Genomic DNA, 16,486 nt, shown 5'->3' on the forward strand with positions numbered 1-16,486 from the left:
TTATACTTATCTCGTACCTCTTATTTTCTGGGGGTTTTCTTTGTAAATGTTCTTCTTTTAACTCTGAACGTGCTTGCCATGGGGATGACCCCGGGCAAATGGTACTCTTTGAAGAAGTTTAGAGTTTTGAAGTTGAGTTTATTGTAAAACCTCCTTTGTAACCTCTAAGGTTACGCTGGGTCTCATCTCCCAACTTAGGGTAACAGAATGTGTTGAAGCATTCGAGTTTGGAGGGTTAGTCTGGTAAGCATGTTCTAACGACCACGAGCAATTTTGAGGCCTCATTAATCTTTACTTGGTGGAATGAGGTTATAACTTTGTTGTGCCAAAAGTAGCTTTAAACACCTTCTCTTATGTTTATATAGCTTTTTATGAGTCTTTGTCGAATATGGGATTTTCAGCTCCCTTTTCTTTATTAATCTTTTGCTTCTAATACTCCATATAGAAAAAAAGGTATTTTCCTTATTTTTGATAACTGAGGTTATACCCCTACCAACATCCGTTAATCTTGATGCTTAGGAAAACATTATTCCATTTTCACCGAAATATCTTTTCGATGCTAGTTTATATTGTTTTTTCTACTTAGGTAGATTATACTATCATTCAGTTTACCATGACAACAAAGATTGATTTTAGCACTGCCTTTAAGCACTAAAAATTAGGTCTTCTTTCTTCTAAAGATACTCTCGTAGAAGGTTCCCAATGAGACCAGAGAGCAGCTTAGCACGAGGGCTAAGCGACTCTGTTACCTCAAGAGGCCGGAGGTTCATAGGTATCTGGCTCCCAATCTTTGATTTTGACAAGGGACCCTGCAAAGGGGAAGAGAAAAATTCCGGAAAGATCTAAGCATATTGTAGATTTCAAGGCTTTATTTGATGTCCACCATGACAGGGAGCTGGACCCCAAAGCTTCATCCTTGATTCCTGCTTGTTTCTAGGTCAGCTAGATCTACTTGCTTATATTTTAACTCCATTTGGAAGAAATTTTCTAAAAATATGATTCCGAAGCTAAGGGTAAATCTGATTGTTGCTCTCCTCTCGCCAGCCGCCGTCCTTTATCTTGATCAGTAGGCGGAGCATGAAGTTTGTGCCCTATGAGCTGATAAACTGGAAAAAAAGATGGACTCTTTAGAAAACTAACGCGCAGCTCTCTAAAGGAAGCTGGGAGAAGTTAAGAAGGAGATGAACAAAAGGTTTTGAGGCTCTAGTTGCTAGGGACGCTCTTTAATAGCTGATGTTATCAGACTCACTAACGATTTAGAGCAAGCCAGGAAAAAAAAAATAATAATAATAAATAAATAATACTGTTTATATTGCTAGAACTGATACTGAGCTTCTACATCTTGAAAGGAGCTTCAATTTGATAAGAATGAACAGTTTGCTTTGTCTAAAGACATTGATCAGTGAAAAGTGAAAATATCTTACTTCTTAATCAGTTGGAGAATATGGAGATGAAATTGACTCTCTTGGAGTTTAGCCCTATAGAAGTTAACTGAAGTTTATGGAGGAGTCTATGTAAGATGAAGGAAACAAGGTTCTTGAGATTGCTGAGAGTTTCATCTTGAATAGGAGATTTGAATTTTTTGGAGGATAGCAAATTTGATGCAGGACAAAGAAGAGGATAGCAAAAAAGGGAGGGAGAACCAGAGAGAAGGAGGAAAGAAACCGAAGAAGGAACAGAAATTCAGGGGAAAAGGGGAAGGGAGAGGATGGAGACGCCACAACCAATTTCAATAATTCATATTCATCCAAACTAATGAGATCTTCATGTGAGCCTTTTGTTTTTTGTTCTCCTCGCGTGCTGTTTTATGTTTTGCTGGTCGTTGGCCATATCTGCCAACATGTAAGGTCTAAAAGTACCATACCCGAATTCTTATAAATTGACCCTACTACTTAAAATAATAATAATAATGATAATAAATAAATAAAACCCAAAATTAGTTAATTTAATAGACAGAACTTCATCATCACACCGTCCCTTGTAGTAAGACTTAAGATCCATATTAATAAGGTCAACCTTATTAAGTGGAGAAGCCCAAGATCTTTATAAATTGGTATTTATTTCGGAATTAAATTGATGTGGGATAATACATCCATTAACACCTTGTCTACAATAATTAGAGAAAAATGAACTTCTACGTCAAATATTTAAAGCAATAGTATCATCAGTTAGTATTTTGCATGTTTCTTTTAGTATTGACGTATAAGAGACCTAATGGGTAAAAACAGAGACTAGAACCGTCCACATTGAACCTCTGGTTCTCAACATTTATACATTACTCGGTAATAATATGTTGTCTACTGTGGCAGGACACCTGCCAGTTCGCCTCAGTGAATAGCATTCCTAACCTAGAATATTTAAAAGACCAACAGCAATACTTTGGACTGATTTGTAACTCTTCAACCTTTGCAAAAAGGGATAAATTAAAATGAAAAACTATCTATAAGTTAATCGTGGAAGAAAGATTATTCAAGGGTGATACCCTTGCTTTCTTTTCCTATAGCTTTCCAGCTACTGCCTAGCCTTAGTGATATTTGGCACTCAACTTTGTTACTCACTGAAATGCAGCTCTAGACCTACTGAAGAACGTGGAAGTGAAAGCCATAATAGGACCCCCGTATTCAGTGCAAGCAAACTTCCTGATTGATCTTGGATACAAAGCTCAAGTTCCCATCATCTCATATGCAGCGACAAGTCCTTCTCTTTCATCAATTCGGAGTCCATACTTTATTCGTGTAACTCAAAAGGATTCATACCAAGTAAATGCAATTACTGCAATTGTTCAAGCATTTGGATGGAGAAAAGTAGTGCCCATCTATGTCGATAATGAGTTTGGAGAAGGGATCATACCTTTTCTGGCAGATGCTCTGGATAATGTCAATGCTCGTGTTCCTTACAGAAGTGTAATTCCTTCCATGGCCACAGATGATCAAATTGTTGCAGAGCTTTACAAGCTGATGACGATGCAAACTCGGGTTTTCATTGTCCACATGCTGACCTCTCTTGGATCCCGGCTGTTCACCAAAGCAAAACAACTTGGAATGATGAGTGAAGACTACGCATGGATTATAACTGATGGCATCACAAATGATATGAATTCAATGGATACTTCTGTCATAGAGTCTATGCTAGGTGTAATAGGTGTAAAACCTTACGTTCCAAAAACGAAAGAGCTTCACGAGTTTACCACTCGAAGGCTGCGGAGAAATCTAATTTTGAATCCTGAATTAAACATATTTGGGCTATGGGCTTATGATTCTGTAACAGCACTGGCCATGGCAACAGAGAAGGCGAGACTTACAAATGATAAGTTTCAAATGTTTAATGTTCCTAGAAATGCAACGGACCTCGAAAGGTTTGGAATCTCTAAAGATGGTCCGGAGCTCCTCCAAGCACTATCAAATACCACATTCAAAGGCCTTGCTGGAAATTTTCAATTGCTTGATGGGCAACTCCAGTCATCTCCTTATGAGATAGTTAATCTAGTTGGGCATGGGGCTAGAGTTGTAGGATATTGGACAAAAGAAACTGGAATTGTTAAAGAACTGAATTCCTCAAATACAAGGGCATATTCCACTTCCAAGAACAATCATGGATCGATTATATGGCCTGGTGACACAACTTCACCGCCCAAGGGTTGGAAGATCCCTACCAATGGAAAGAAGTTAAGAATAGGAGTACCTGTGAAGGATGGTTTCTCTGAATTCCTTCAAGTTTCTTGGAATTCTGCCTCTAACTCCACAGAAGTGAAAGGATACTGCATAGATGTCTTTGATGCAGTAATGGCAAAATTGCCATATGGCATACCATATGAATACATTCCATTTGCAACACCTGACCACGAGAGTGCTGGTAGTTACAATGATTTGGTCTATCAAGTGTACCTTGGAGTAAGTCTCTTCATCTTCTTGAATTTAACTAGAAAATTCGCGTTGTAAATAATGTATCACACACTTTTTCACACAAACGTGCTGCATATCTTATTCAGGATCTCCAATAATGTAATTCTAATTTTTTTTTCCTGATTAATGAACAGAACTACGATACTGCAGTTGGAGATGTAACAATTATAGCGAATAGATCTCAGTATGTGGATTTTACTCTGCCGTATACAGAATCTGGTGTTTCAATGGTTGTGCCAATCAAGGATAGCAAGGGGAAAAATGCTTGGGCATTTTTGAAGCCATTGTCGTGGGAACTTTGGTTGACAACCTTTTGTTCATTTGTCTTCATCGGATTTTTGATTTGGCTTCTTGAACATCGAGTAAATGAAGATTTCAGGGGGCCACCTTCACATCAAGTTGGCATGATATTCTGGTTTGCCTTCTCAACTATGGTCTTTGCACATAGTAAGTTCACTATACTCCAACTTACAATGTGCATTAGAACAGTTGAAGAAATAATGAAAATGTACAATCCTACCAGCTTTTCTAAGAAACGGAAATTAAGGGGCTAAATAAGGAAATCTCCAGAGCACTTCCTGTCAGATATGCTGCAAAACTCGGCTGATTTAAGAAAAAGTTAGGATTCAGAATCAGAAATTAAGGGGCAAAATGCAGGAAATCTTGAAAGTACCTCAGGGCAGATTTTGCTGCAAGGCTTAATTGATTTAGAAAAGTAAAACTTCAATATTTTTTATATGGCAGTTTAACACATTTGGTAGGAGGGCTAGAAAAGATATATCATGTACTTCTGATAATTAGAACTAAACATAATTTTATCTTTGAGCTCAATTGTATATACAGTTTTGATTCTGATGGTTCAACATAAATTTTTGTAGAGGAGAAGATAACAAACAACATGGCTAGGTTTGTGCTGATCATCTGGTTCTTGGTGGTTCTTATACTTATCCAAAGTTACACAGCCAGTCTAACATCAATATTGACAGTTCATCAACTCCTGCCAACTGTTACGGATGTAAATCAGCTTCTTAAGAACAAAAAATATGTGGGATATCAACAGGACTCGTTTGTTTATGATCTTCTAAAACGAATGAATTTTGACGAATCTAGACTTGTAAAATACAAGTCTCTAGAGGCTTGTGATGAACTTTTCTCAAAAGGGAGTGGAAATGGTGGCATCGCTGCTGCTTTCGATGAGTTACCATTTATGAAGCTTTTCCTCGCCAAATATTGCTCAAAGTATACCATGGTTGAGCCAACATATAAGACTGATGGTTTTGCATTTGTAAGTAACCCCTCTTTCTTTCTGTATCACCCCCTCCCCTCACCCGCTGCAAAAAGAGGTCACATTTCATGAAATTCTGAGTTTGTTTATATTTATCCTTTTGACTTTTCAGGTTTTCCCTATGGGTTCTCCTCTAGTAGCCGACGTCTCAAGAGCAATATTAAATGTGACAGAGGGAGAGAAGATGACGGAAATCGAAAGAGCGTGGTTTGGGGGAAAAAGTAGATGCCCAGATTCTTACACCTCACTTTTTTCCGACACCAACAGCCTCGGTCTTGAGAGCTTTTGGGGACTTTTTTTAATAGCCGGACTAGCAGCATTTTTGGCTCTTATAATCTATGTCATTTCGTTCCTACATGAACACTGGACTGTCTTACGATGCACTGATCGCGATTCCTCAATATGGAGCAAAATAGTAAAGCTACTTCGACTTTTTGACAATAAACATCTCAGTTTTCATAGCAGGAACATTGAACTGACTGGAAGAAACATCTGTGATGGTGACTGTACGGACAGATTGAAGAAAGTCTCATCACATGGTAATTTCCCACAAATTCCCCAAAGCCTTTATTTAAATAATTCTCCACAAGTGCAAGTGAATCCGGTGGAAAATATGATGATAGACTCGCAAGCAGAAATAGTTGAAGTGGTTGAACCTGAAATTGAGCTTGTGAATCTAAATCAAAATTCGCAGACTGCAGGATCCACAAATGAAAATCATTGAGTTGTGTATATTTCTTTATCTTAACCAATGGATGATTAATTGCCATCTCGTATTTAAACGGGGAGTCTCATGAATGTAAAAACATATATTATCATTACTAATAGTAATAGACGTGGGATTTAAATACCATCTGTTAGTTTGATGCCCATTCTTCAAGTAGTGCTTTGTAAAATCACATTATGAATTTACGTTCGTTTATTTGCGTGTTATAATTTGAAGCGATTGTCTAAGGTTTCATGATTATATAGGATGTTACAAATTGTATACTCGATGGATCGGGTATAGTAAGACACAATTTGTGATTTGATCAAAATTATGTCGTTCACAATCGGTTCATAAAATTGGACGCTTTATGTTGATAAGATTGTATTGTTCTTATTAAGATTTGTCTAGATCTTGAAATAGGAACAATAATGTGTTTCGATGCACATTGAACAGGACCGCGTAGATGACTTATTTGTGACCGTTTGAAATGAGATTCTATTTGATTATCAAACAGGTCACCTAAATCCTCAGTGAGTAATGTACCTTTGATTGCTAGTTCAAGTTCTTTGATGTACCAATGAATGAAGTCTTAAATAGAAGATTGATCTCGGTGCTTTGGGAATTGGGCCGAAACAATTAGAGATCATATACTTACAATATTGGAATCCATTAATCATTGAGATGAAACGATCGTCACTATAAGGTATTTTCCTAGGCAAATTCTGAGCTCAGTAAGTTGACGATGAGATCGTTGGACTTTACATTGTGATTTGATCACAACGAATTTATCGTATGAAAATAGAACTTGGAGGGTAATACATGTTGAAGGGCAAAACGGTCATTTTGCCAGTTTCAACATATTGACAGTCTAGTGGGGGTTGACTTGTGGAACGATAATTAGATGATATTGTTATTGGATCATAATTTGCTTCTATAACTATCATTCGACTAGAGAGTGCAATCTCTATTTTTTGGTAGAATAAGTCAGGATTAATAGATGTATCTCAATTGATCAAGAATTGACCTAATTGAAAATATCTATTGGAGCTTGGGCCATGTAAGTCCGGTTAGATCCCTCTCTTGGCTCCAATAAAAGATGTGCAACTTAATTGGCCTACTACAATAAAGTACAAAGAAATTTGTGCAATTTCCAAACCCTAATAGGGTATTATAAATATGCACTTTAATGGCATATTTTGAATGAGAATTAGGGTTAACCACTTTTCACATTCCCCAAAAAGGAATTACACCTAGTGGAGAATAAAGGAAAAGTTCTAAGGGAGGAAGCAATTGGCTAAGCTATTAATAGCTTATTCAAAAAAGTTATCATCTCCCCTTTCTATGTGTCAGGATTTTATAATCCAATGATCTCAAGGTCAATTAAATCTTTATTTACATGATTTTAATTTTTAAAGGAAAATTAATTGCCTATTGTGATAATTAAAATTCATTAACCAACAAATGGTATTAGAGTCAAATTATTGTATGCCTTGAGTAGGATTAATTTTTTTTTTTTTTTTTTTAAATCCTAGTGTAATATGCATTTTAGTTAGGTGGTGTTAGGTTATTTGATTTTGACATGTTTATGCTTTAAATATGTTTAAAGGTATTATTGATACATTCATAATCACTTTTGTCCCTAGAATTTCTTTTTACTTCCTATTGTATTTCATTTGTTATAGCTATTCTCTAGAATTATTGTAAGCCATAAGACACTAAGTTTTTTTTTTTTTTTTTTTGTTTCCTTCTTCATCTTCACACTTGTATTTTGAGGAAGAAATGTAAACTTGTTTCTATAATTTCAATAGAGAAGAAGGAAGGATAAAATGCAAGAAATAAAACGAAGAAACACCAAGAAATAAAGTTGGTCGGAGCAGCCATAGCTGCTGCTGCTGCCTTGAGCAACAGCAGAAATTGCTGCCTTGCGAGTTAGCAGTAGGCCGCCAGAGGGCCGGCTCCGACGGAGACGCTGGTGGCGGCTTATTTTGGGTCGCCGGAGTAGTATATGTTTTTTGTGGAAGTTTGTTTTCTTGCTAGGGTTTCAAAATTAGGGTAATTTGGATTTTTTGGACCTTTCTTTAATATTTGGGCCAATGATGTTGAATAATGGCCTTGTTGGTTTTAAGTTTTGGGCCTAAAAATTAAATTAACCATATTTTCATGTTACATGAGGTGGACTACAAAGAAGATTGAAGAATTGGGCCGGGATGTGGTCCAATGTAATTCTTTTTATCCATGTTGTAATTTAAATTCTTAGGATGGGTCATTAGTGATTAATATTAATTTAATTATCGCTTTTACGGCTTTATGGATGGACAAATGTTTAATTATTATCGCATGTCATGTAAATTAAATGAAACACCACTTAGTGCACTAAAATAATATGCATTTACATTTAAATATTTTTTTATCACTCTAAATTAATTAGAGGTTGTTAAAACAAAATTTATAATTAGCGCCATTATAATTGCTTATATTTGGCGGACTAATTAAGTGAAAATTCAACGGTGCAAAATAATAAGTGGGAGAGGGTTTATAGGCATGTATAAACCTACGGCCTCCTCCGTCATCCAATTTGTTATTAAAATACATATGTTTAATATCGAATTATATCGGTCTCCCAATAGGAAAACTACGTTATTTTAGATTAACTAAAATTGGATCTAGTAATATAATTTCTTTAAAAATGGAATAATGGGATGATCATCCTATAGACGACATCTTGTATATTTCGGATATTTTAAAATTATTGACGGAGGTTATTACACTTATATATAGATATTTTGGGGGACTTCCTATAGAAGATTTCAACAAAATTATTCATAGGCCAAATAATAATCAATCCTCATTTTCTTATGGCATGAGATGCCTAGCTCAATAAAATGAGTGGGAGGGTCCCAACCTTACCAGCAACTACATTGACCTTCTATAGAGAGTGTGTTAAAAGTTGTAGGGGTTTAATGTTTTTTTACTACAAATATAGTTTTGGGTCTATATTTGCATATTCATATACATGCATCATACAAAGATTATTGCTCATTTTATTAATACGCGAATCGTTAATTTTACAGAAAATGTCGCTTAATCCATTATCAATAATGTTTAACAAAAATCAACTTGTTGAAAAAAACTACGTTGACTGGAAAATGAATCTTAATATTGTTCTTACCGCTGAAAAACACAAATTTGTGCTGGATGAAGTTTGTCCCGAAGCCCCTAAAGATGACTCCACGGAATCTCAAAAGGCTGCATATGAAAAGTGGCATCATTTTGATGAGATGGCCCGTTGTTACGTTTTGACATCCATGTCAAATGTATTACAACAGAAACAACAGAATATGCAAACTGCTTTTGACATAATGGAAAGTCTTCAAGAGATGTTTGGACATCAAAGCCGACAAACTAGGCAAGCCTCCATTAGGGCAATTATGAACACATGCATGAAACCAGGTGCCTCTGTAAGGGACCATATATTAACCATGATTGGTCACTTCAATGCTGCAGAGGTTTTAGGAGCTGACATTGATTCCGAGACGCAGATTGACATAGTTCTTGAGACTCTTCCTAAGATGTTCTCACAATTTATAGTTGATTATAATCTACACAAGATGGACATGTCTTTGACGAAATTATTGAAAGAGCTACAAAACGTTGAATATGTTCTAAAATCTAGGAGTGAAAGTGCTTTGACTGTTACAGCTGGACCTTCTCACCTAAGCCTTCTGGTGGCAAAGGAGGAAAGAAGAGGAAAAGGCCAAACAAAAAGCCAGATAGCAAGTCAAAAGGGAAGAAAACTACTGCCGATGGGAAACCAAAGGGAAAGTGTTTTATTTGTGGACAAAAATGTCACTGGAAGAGGAACTGCCCAGATTATCTAGCTAAGGGGAAGCAAGGTAAAGGCAATAATGCCCTATTCATTGAGTCATGCTTAGTGGTTGATTTTACTAATACCTGGATTGTAGATTTTGGAGCCATTAATCATGTTTGCAATTCTTTGCAGGGGTTCCAGGAAACCAAGCATCTCAGTGAAGGGGAGTACACTCTTGGGGTTAGCACAAGAGCAGTGGTATCTGCCAAAACTGTTGGCACTTTTACTTTATATTTTGAGAATCGTAGGCATTTGATATTAGATGATTGTTATGTTCCCGAACTTACATGGAACTTGGTTTCCATTGCGCTTTTGTATCATGTTGGTTATTCGGTACTTTTTACCCGTTCAACGGTGGTTATTAAGTTGAATAATTTTGTTATATATTTGGGTCATATGGTTAATAGTCTTTATGTCTTAAGTCCTTTGCTTGGCTCTATACATAACACTACTATTGCTAAGAAAAGAAAGAAGTCGTCTAGTACTAATGAAACTCTCTTATGGCATCTTAGATTGGGTCATATCAATCTAAATAGGATTTAAAGATTGGTAAATGATGGTCCTTTAAATGATTTAGAGGTAGAATCTATATCAACTTGTGAATCTTGTATAGAAGGAAAGATGACCAAGAGGCCCTTTAAGGCTAAGGGACTAAGGGCTAAAGAGGTTTTGGAATTAGTACATTCCGATGTTTGTGGACCTATTAGTACTCGGGCTAGAGGAGGATAAAATCACCCTCGCAGATGATTACTTTAGATTTGGATACATATACCTTATGTCTTACAAATCCGAAGCTTTGGAGAAATTCAAAGAGTTTCGGACGAAAGTTGAGAAACAATTAGGTAAGAATATCAAGGCCCTTCGATCTGATCGAGGTGGCGAGTATCTATCCCAAGAGTTTAAGGTCTATTTATCGGATAATGGAATATTATCCCAATTGAGTGCACCAAGAACTCCCCAACAGAATGGTGTCTCGAAAAGAAGAAATCAAACTCTTTTAGATATGGTAAGATCAATGATGAGTTATTCCTTACTGCCTATATCCTTTTGGGGATATGCACTACAAATAGCCATTTATATCTTGAATTTAGTACCATCTAAGTCAGTTCCTAAGACACCTCTTGAATTATGGAATGGGCGCAAGCCCAATTTATACCACATTCGGATATGGGGATGTCAGCACATGTGCTAAAGGGAAAGATGGATAAGATGGAATCAATATCAAATGTTTGTTTCTTTGTAGAATATCCAAAGGGAACGAGATGTTACTACTTCTATAATCCTCTTGATAAGAAGGTATTTGTTAGCACAAATGCAACCTTCTTAGAGGATAAGTATATAGAAGAACACAAGTCTACTACTAAGATTCGATTGGAAGAGATATTATAACATGGTTCAAACAACTCAGTTCCAGATTTTCGCATAGAATCTAATAGTGATGACTTGGAACCTCCTACTGAACCAATGGTTGCTAATGAGCAAGTGATGCCCACAGGGCCTCATAGGCAAATAGAACCAGAGATAGTAGAAAATGAGGCACCCATTGTTGTATCTCCACATGTCCCTTCAAATGGGGATAATAAGGACGTTGTTCCTAAACAAAGACAGGATCAAACATTGGGAAGAGAGGAAGGACTTTTGGTCAGACGGGACAATCAAACGCCTTCAACCATTACTAGTAGTGGGAGGGTTGTAAGACCAACTTCTAGGTACTTGCTCTATGGAGAATCCTATCAGGCGATCTCTACTGAGCAAGAAGAAGATCCCACTTCGTTTAAGGAAGTAATGGAGAATGTAGACTTTGAATCATGGAAATTAGTCATGAACTCAGAAATGGAATCTATGTATTCCAACAAGGTTTGGGATCTTATAAATGCACCTAATGGGATAAAGCCTATAGGATGCAAGTGGATCTATAAAAGGAAAAGAGGTATAGATGGAAAGGTTGAAACCTCCAAAGCAAGACTAGTGGCCAAGGATTTTACCCAAAGAGAAGGCATCGACTATGAAGAAACCTTCTTACCGGTAGCCATGCTTAAATCTATTCGAGTCCTTTTATCCATTGCAACTCATTTGATTATGAGGTTTAGCAAATGGACGTCAAGACAGCATTTTTAAATGGACGTCTTGATGAGACATTTACATAATGCAACCTGAAGGGTTTGTGAAAGAAGGCCATGAAAAGAACATTTGCAACTTTGCAGAGGTCCATTTATGGACTCAAGCAAGTGTCCAAATCTTGGGATGTAAGATTTGATCAAACCATCAAGACCTATGGCTTTGAGCAAAATCTAGACGAACCTTGTGTTTACAAACGAATATAAGGGAAGAAAGTAGTTTTTCTGATTCTTTATGTAGATGACATTCTACTCATTGGAAATGATGTAAGGACATTGTCATCTGTAAAGAAATGGTTGTCACAGCAATTTGATATGAAGGACTTGGGAGAAGCTAGTTATGTTTTGGGAATCCGTATCTTGCGAAATAGGAAAAACAGAAGGATTGCATTACCCAAACTTCATAAATTGACAAAATATTATCCAGATTTGCAATGCAGAATTCCAAAAAGGGACAACTTCCTTTTAGACATGGAATTCATCTATTTAAAGAGCACTATCCCAAGAATGCAACAGAGATAGATTACATGATAAATGTTCCTTATGTTTCGGCTGTGGGAAGTCTCATGTATGCTATGCATTGCACTAGATCGGATATTTGTTATGCTGTAGGTATTGTTAGTCTTTATCAGTCTAATCCAGGACCAAAACATTGGGTAGCGGTAAAGCATATACTAAAGAATTTTCGGAGAACGAGAGATTATATGCTTGTATACTCAAGACATGATCTAAATCCTGTTCGATATACTGATTTCGATTTTCAATCCGATCATGACTCTAGGAAGTCTACATCGAGATCAGTAATTACACTGAAAGGTGGAGCTGTGGTATGGAGGAGTATCAAGCAATCTTGTATTGCTGATTCCACCATAGAGGCAGAATATGTAGCGGCTTGTGAAGCTGCTAAAGAAGCTGTATGGTTCAAGAAGTTTCTTTTGGACCTTGACGTGGTACCTTTGGCAATGGCGCCCATAACGCTTTATTACGATAATAGTGGGGCGGTTGCCCATGCTAAAGAATCGAGGAGTCATCAACGTAGCAAGTACATCGAGAGAAAATATCAACTTATTAGAGAAATTGTTCATCGAGGAGACGTGATAGTTAGTAAGATTGCATCAGCAGATAATCTTGCAGATCCGTTCACTAAGACCTTACCAGCTAAGGCTTTTGATGGACATCTTAAGGGGATGGGTATTCTTGATATGCCACACATACTCTAAGCAGGGCAAGTGAGAGATTGTTAGTTTGATGCCTATTTTTCGAGTAGTGTTCTGTAAAATCACATTATGAATTTACTTTTGTTTATTTATGTGTTATAATTTGAAGTGATTGTCTAAGGTTCTATGATCATATAGGATGTCACAAATTGTATACTCGATGGGTCAGGTATAATAAGACACAATTTGTGATGTGATCAAAATTATGTCATTCACAATCGGTTCATAAAGTTGGACGCTTTATGTTGATAAGATTGTATTGTTCTTTTTAAGATTTGTCCAGATCTTGAAATAGGAACAATAATGTGTTTCGATGCACATTGAGCAGGACCGCGTAGATGACTCATTTGTGACTGTTTGAAATGAGACTCTAGTTGATTATCAAACAGGTCACCTAAATCCTAAGTGAGTAATGTACCTTTGACTGCTAGTTCAAGTTCTTTGAGGTACGAATGAGTGAAGTCTTAAATAGAAGATTGATTTAGGTGCTTTGGGAATCGGGCCGAAACAATTAGATATCATATACTTACAATATTGGAATCCATTAATCATTGAGATGAGACGATCATCGCTCTAAGGTATTTTCCTAGGCAAACTGAATCTGAGCTCAATAGGTCAACGATCAGATCGTTGGACTTTACATTGTAATTTGATCACAACGAATTTGTCATATGAAAATGGGACTTAGAGGGTAATACATATTGAAGGGCAAAATGGACATTTCGCCAGTTTCAACATATTGACAGTTAAATGGGGGTTGACTCGTGGAACGATAATCAGAGGATATTTTATTGGATCATAATTTGCTTCTATAACTATCGCTCGACTCGAGAGTGCAATCTCGATTTTTTGGTAGAATAAGCTGGGATTAATAAATGTATCTCAATTGGTCAAGAGTTAACCTAATTGAAAACATCTTTGGAGCTTGGGTCATGTGAGTCTGGTCAGGTCTCTCTTTTGGCTCCAATAAAAGGTGTGTAACTTAATTGACCTACTACAATAAAGTCCAAGGAAATTTGTGCAATTTCAAACTCTAATAGGGCATTATAAATATGCACTTTATTGACATATTTTGAATGAGAATTAGAGTTAGCCACTTTTCACATTCCCCAAAAAGGAATTACACCTAGTGGAGAACAAGGGAGAAGATTTAAGGGAGGAAGCAATTGGCTAGGCCATTAATAGCTCATTCAAAAAGGTTATCATCTCCACTTTCTATGTGTGAGGATTTTATAATCCAATGATCTCAAGTAGGGATGGTAGTGGGGCGGGTTCGGGCCGGAGCACCCCCGCCCCGTCCCACGACCCGCCTCGCCTCAAACGGGGCAAGGCCAGGCCCCATTTGTCGCCCCATTTATTTTTTTTTAATTTCAAATTATGTTATTATTAGAGAATAAAATATAAATTCAAAATTTTAAAATTCAAAATAAACACTTGAAATAAACAATGTTAAAAATTAAACAATTTCAAATAAAATTACGTTTTGACTAAATTTTATTTCTTTTGTAATTAATTAAAATTTTACATTTGTATTTTATTATCTAATAATAATATAACTTAAAATTAAAAAATAACATAAAATTTCACGGGGCGGGGGCACCCCATCCTGCCCCGCCCCGCCAACCCATCGGGGCGGGATTTTTTGCCCCATTCAGGGCAGGGCGGGGCAGATTTTTTTGTCATCATAAATCTCAAGGTCAATTAAATCCTTATTTACATGATTTTAATCTTCAAAGGAAAATTAATTTCCTATTGTGATGATTAAAATTCATTAACCAATACCATTTACATCAAGGGCGGAGCCAGGATAATAGTTCAGTATGGGCAAAATTCTATCGACGTCGAACCTCGAGTTTTTGGTTATGGATTTAATTATGATAAAAATATAAAACAATATTACGATAATCCAGAAAATGACATAATTTATATATTACACTTGTTCCTTGCTAATTTTCATAATTTGATATCGTTGTACAATAACTTCATTATCGAGTATATTTCTCTACATGAAGGTGGATCCTATTAGGCTGATCATTAAAAACGAAAAGTTAAAAAATAAATTTATTTTTTCAGTTCTTAGTTGAATGACTCTTTCTTTCTAAATTGTGATATCATTTTATTTTAAACAATCAATTATTTGGTTAAGAATATATATTTCTTGTATTTTCACACAATCCCTGTCTTACAAAATACAAAATATTTGTTTTTTTTCAATAAAAATTAATTTAATTCAAATTAAGTCACCTTTCTGATTTAGATTAAAATCATATATTTAGTATATTTTGATAAAAAAAAAATTATGGAATGTGTGGGTAAAATATTGTGGATTTGCTAAAATAAATGGTCGAAATAATTGTTGGTTTTAATTTAAATTGAGAACTAGAATTGTTAAAATTCGATAAAATATCTTATTAAAATTAATTGTTTATAAAAATGACCATGCTTATAAGGATAACAATTGTAATTGAGATGCATTTCAAATTTTAGTGATCAAATTGCTATAAATGTTAGAGAGCGAGGACTACTAATGCACTTTCTCCTATGAATAATCAGTTAGTAATTTGCAGTTCATTGACCAACCATAACAAGACACACAATCAGTTTAGGACAATATAATAGCTACAAATCTTCTCCCACTTCACGCTGCATAGACTCCCAAAATCACGCTCTTTAACATGCTTTATTCTTAGAAAAAAAACCAAAAAAAAGATAAAGATGATGATAATCAAAATAGAAGTTGAAGCATTTGGTTAGAGCTATATCAAGGGATTACGAAGCTCTTGTATCTCATGGTGGTTGATGAAGGGACAGATCGTAGAATAACAGCAATTTGTTTTGCTTTTACTATAGATGTAAGAGACATATTCGGAGGGATTGCAATAAGTTGTAGGCTAAAAGTGATATAGCTGCAACTCGTGGAGCGTGACCTTTGACTTCAGACGAAACAAATGTAGTTGAGGATGTTTCAGACAGCGGAGATGTGATGTTGACCGTGGTATTTGAAGTGAAATCTAGGCCTGACAAAAAGTGGATTCTTGATTCGGCATGTTCACATCATATGGCTCCAATCGGAATTTCTTTCAGAAATATGAGGCTATTCAGCAAGGTGGAGTTGTAATAAGAAACAACCAGTCTTGCCGTATTGCTGTGATTGGTCAAGTTAGATTTAGGCTGTGGGATGGGACATCCAGAATAATTGATCAAGTTCGACATGTTCCAGACTTGAAAATGAATCTCATCTCGCTGAGTACTCTGGATGCAAAAGGGTATAAATTCTCTAGTGGAGATGGAGTCTTGAATGTCCGAAAGGGTTTCAGGTTGTACTAGAGGGACGAAGAATGTTTCAGTTGTACACCTTGCAGGGGAGCGTAGAACCAGTTAAGAGACA

At 36.2% G+C, this 16,486-nt stretch overlaps 1 protein-coding gene across 1 annotated transcript; it reads left to right on the top strand.

The window, feature by feature from the left end:
* The first annotated feature begins 476 nt into the window (after window positions 1-476).
* On the top strand, window positions 477-6,053 carry LOC111376765 (glutamate receptor 2.7-like). The gene is made up of 6 exons (XM_022999751.1): window positions 477-937; window positions 1,045-1,768; window positions 2,569-3,890; window positions 4,037-4,349; window positions 4,781-5,187; window positions 5,300-6,053. The coding sequence occupies exons 2-6, from the start codon at window positions 1,756-1,758 to the stop codon at window positions 5,909-5,911; spliced, it is 2,667 nt and encodes an 888-aa protein (XP_022855519.1). The 5' UTR covers window positions 477-937; window positions 1,045-1,755; the 3' UTR covers window positions 5,912-6,053.
* The last annotated feature ends 10,433 nt before the right edge of the window (window positions 6,054-16,486 follow it).

The sequence above is a fragment of the Olea europaea genome, unplaced genomic scaffold (genome assembly GCF_002742605.1).
Source record: "Olea europaea var. sylvestris unplaced genomic scaffold, O_europaea_v1 scaffold156, whole genome shotgun sequence".
Taxonomy (NCBI): domain Eukaryota; kingdom Viridiplantae; phylum Streptophyta; class Magnoliopsida; order Lamiales; family Oleaceae; genus Olea; species Olea europaea.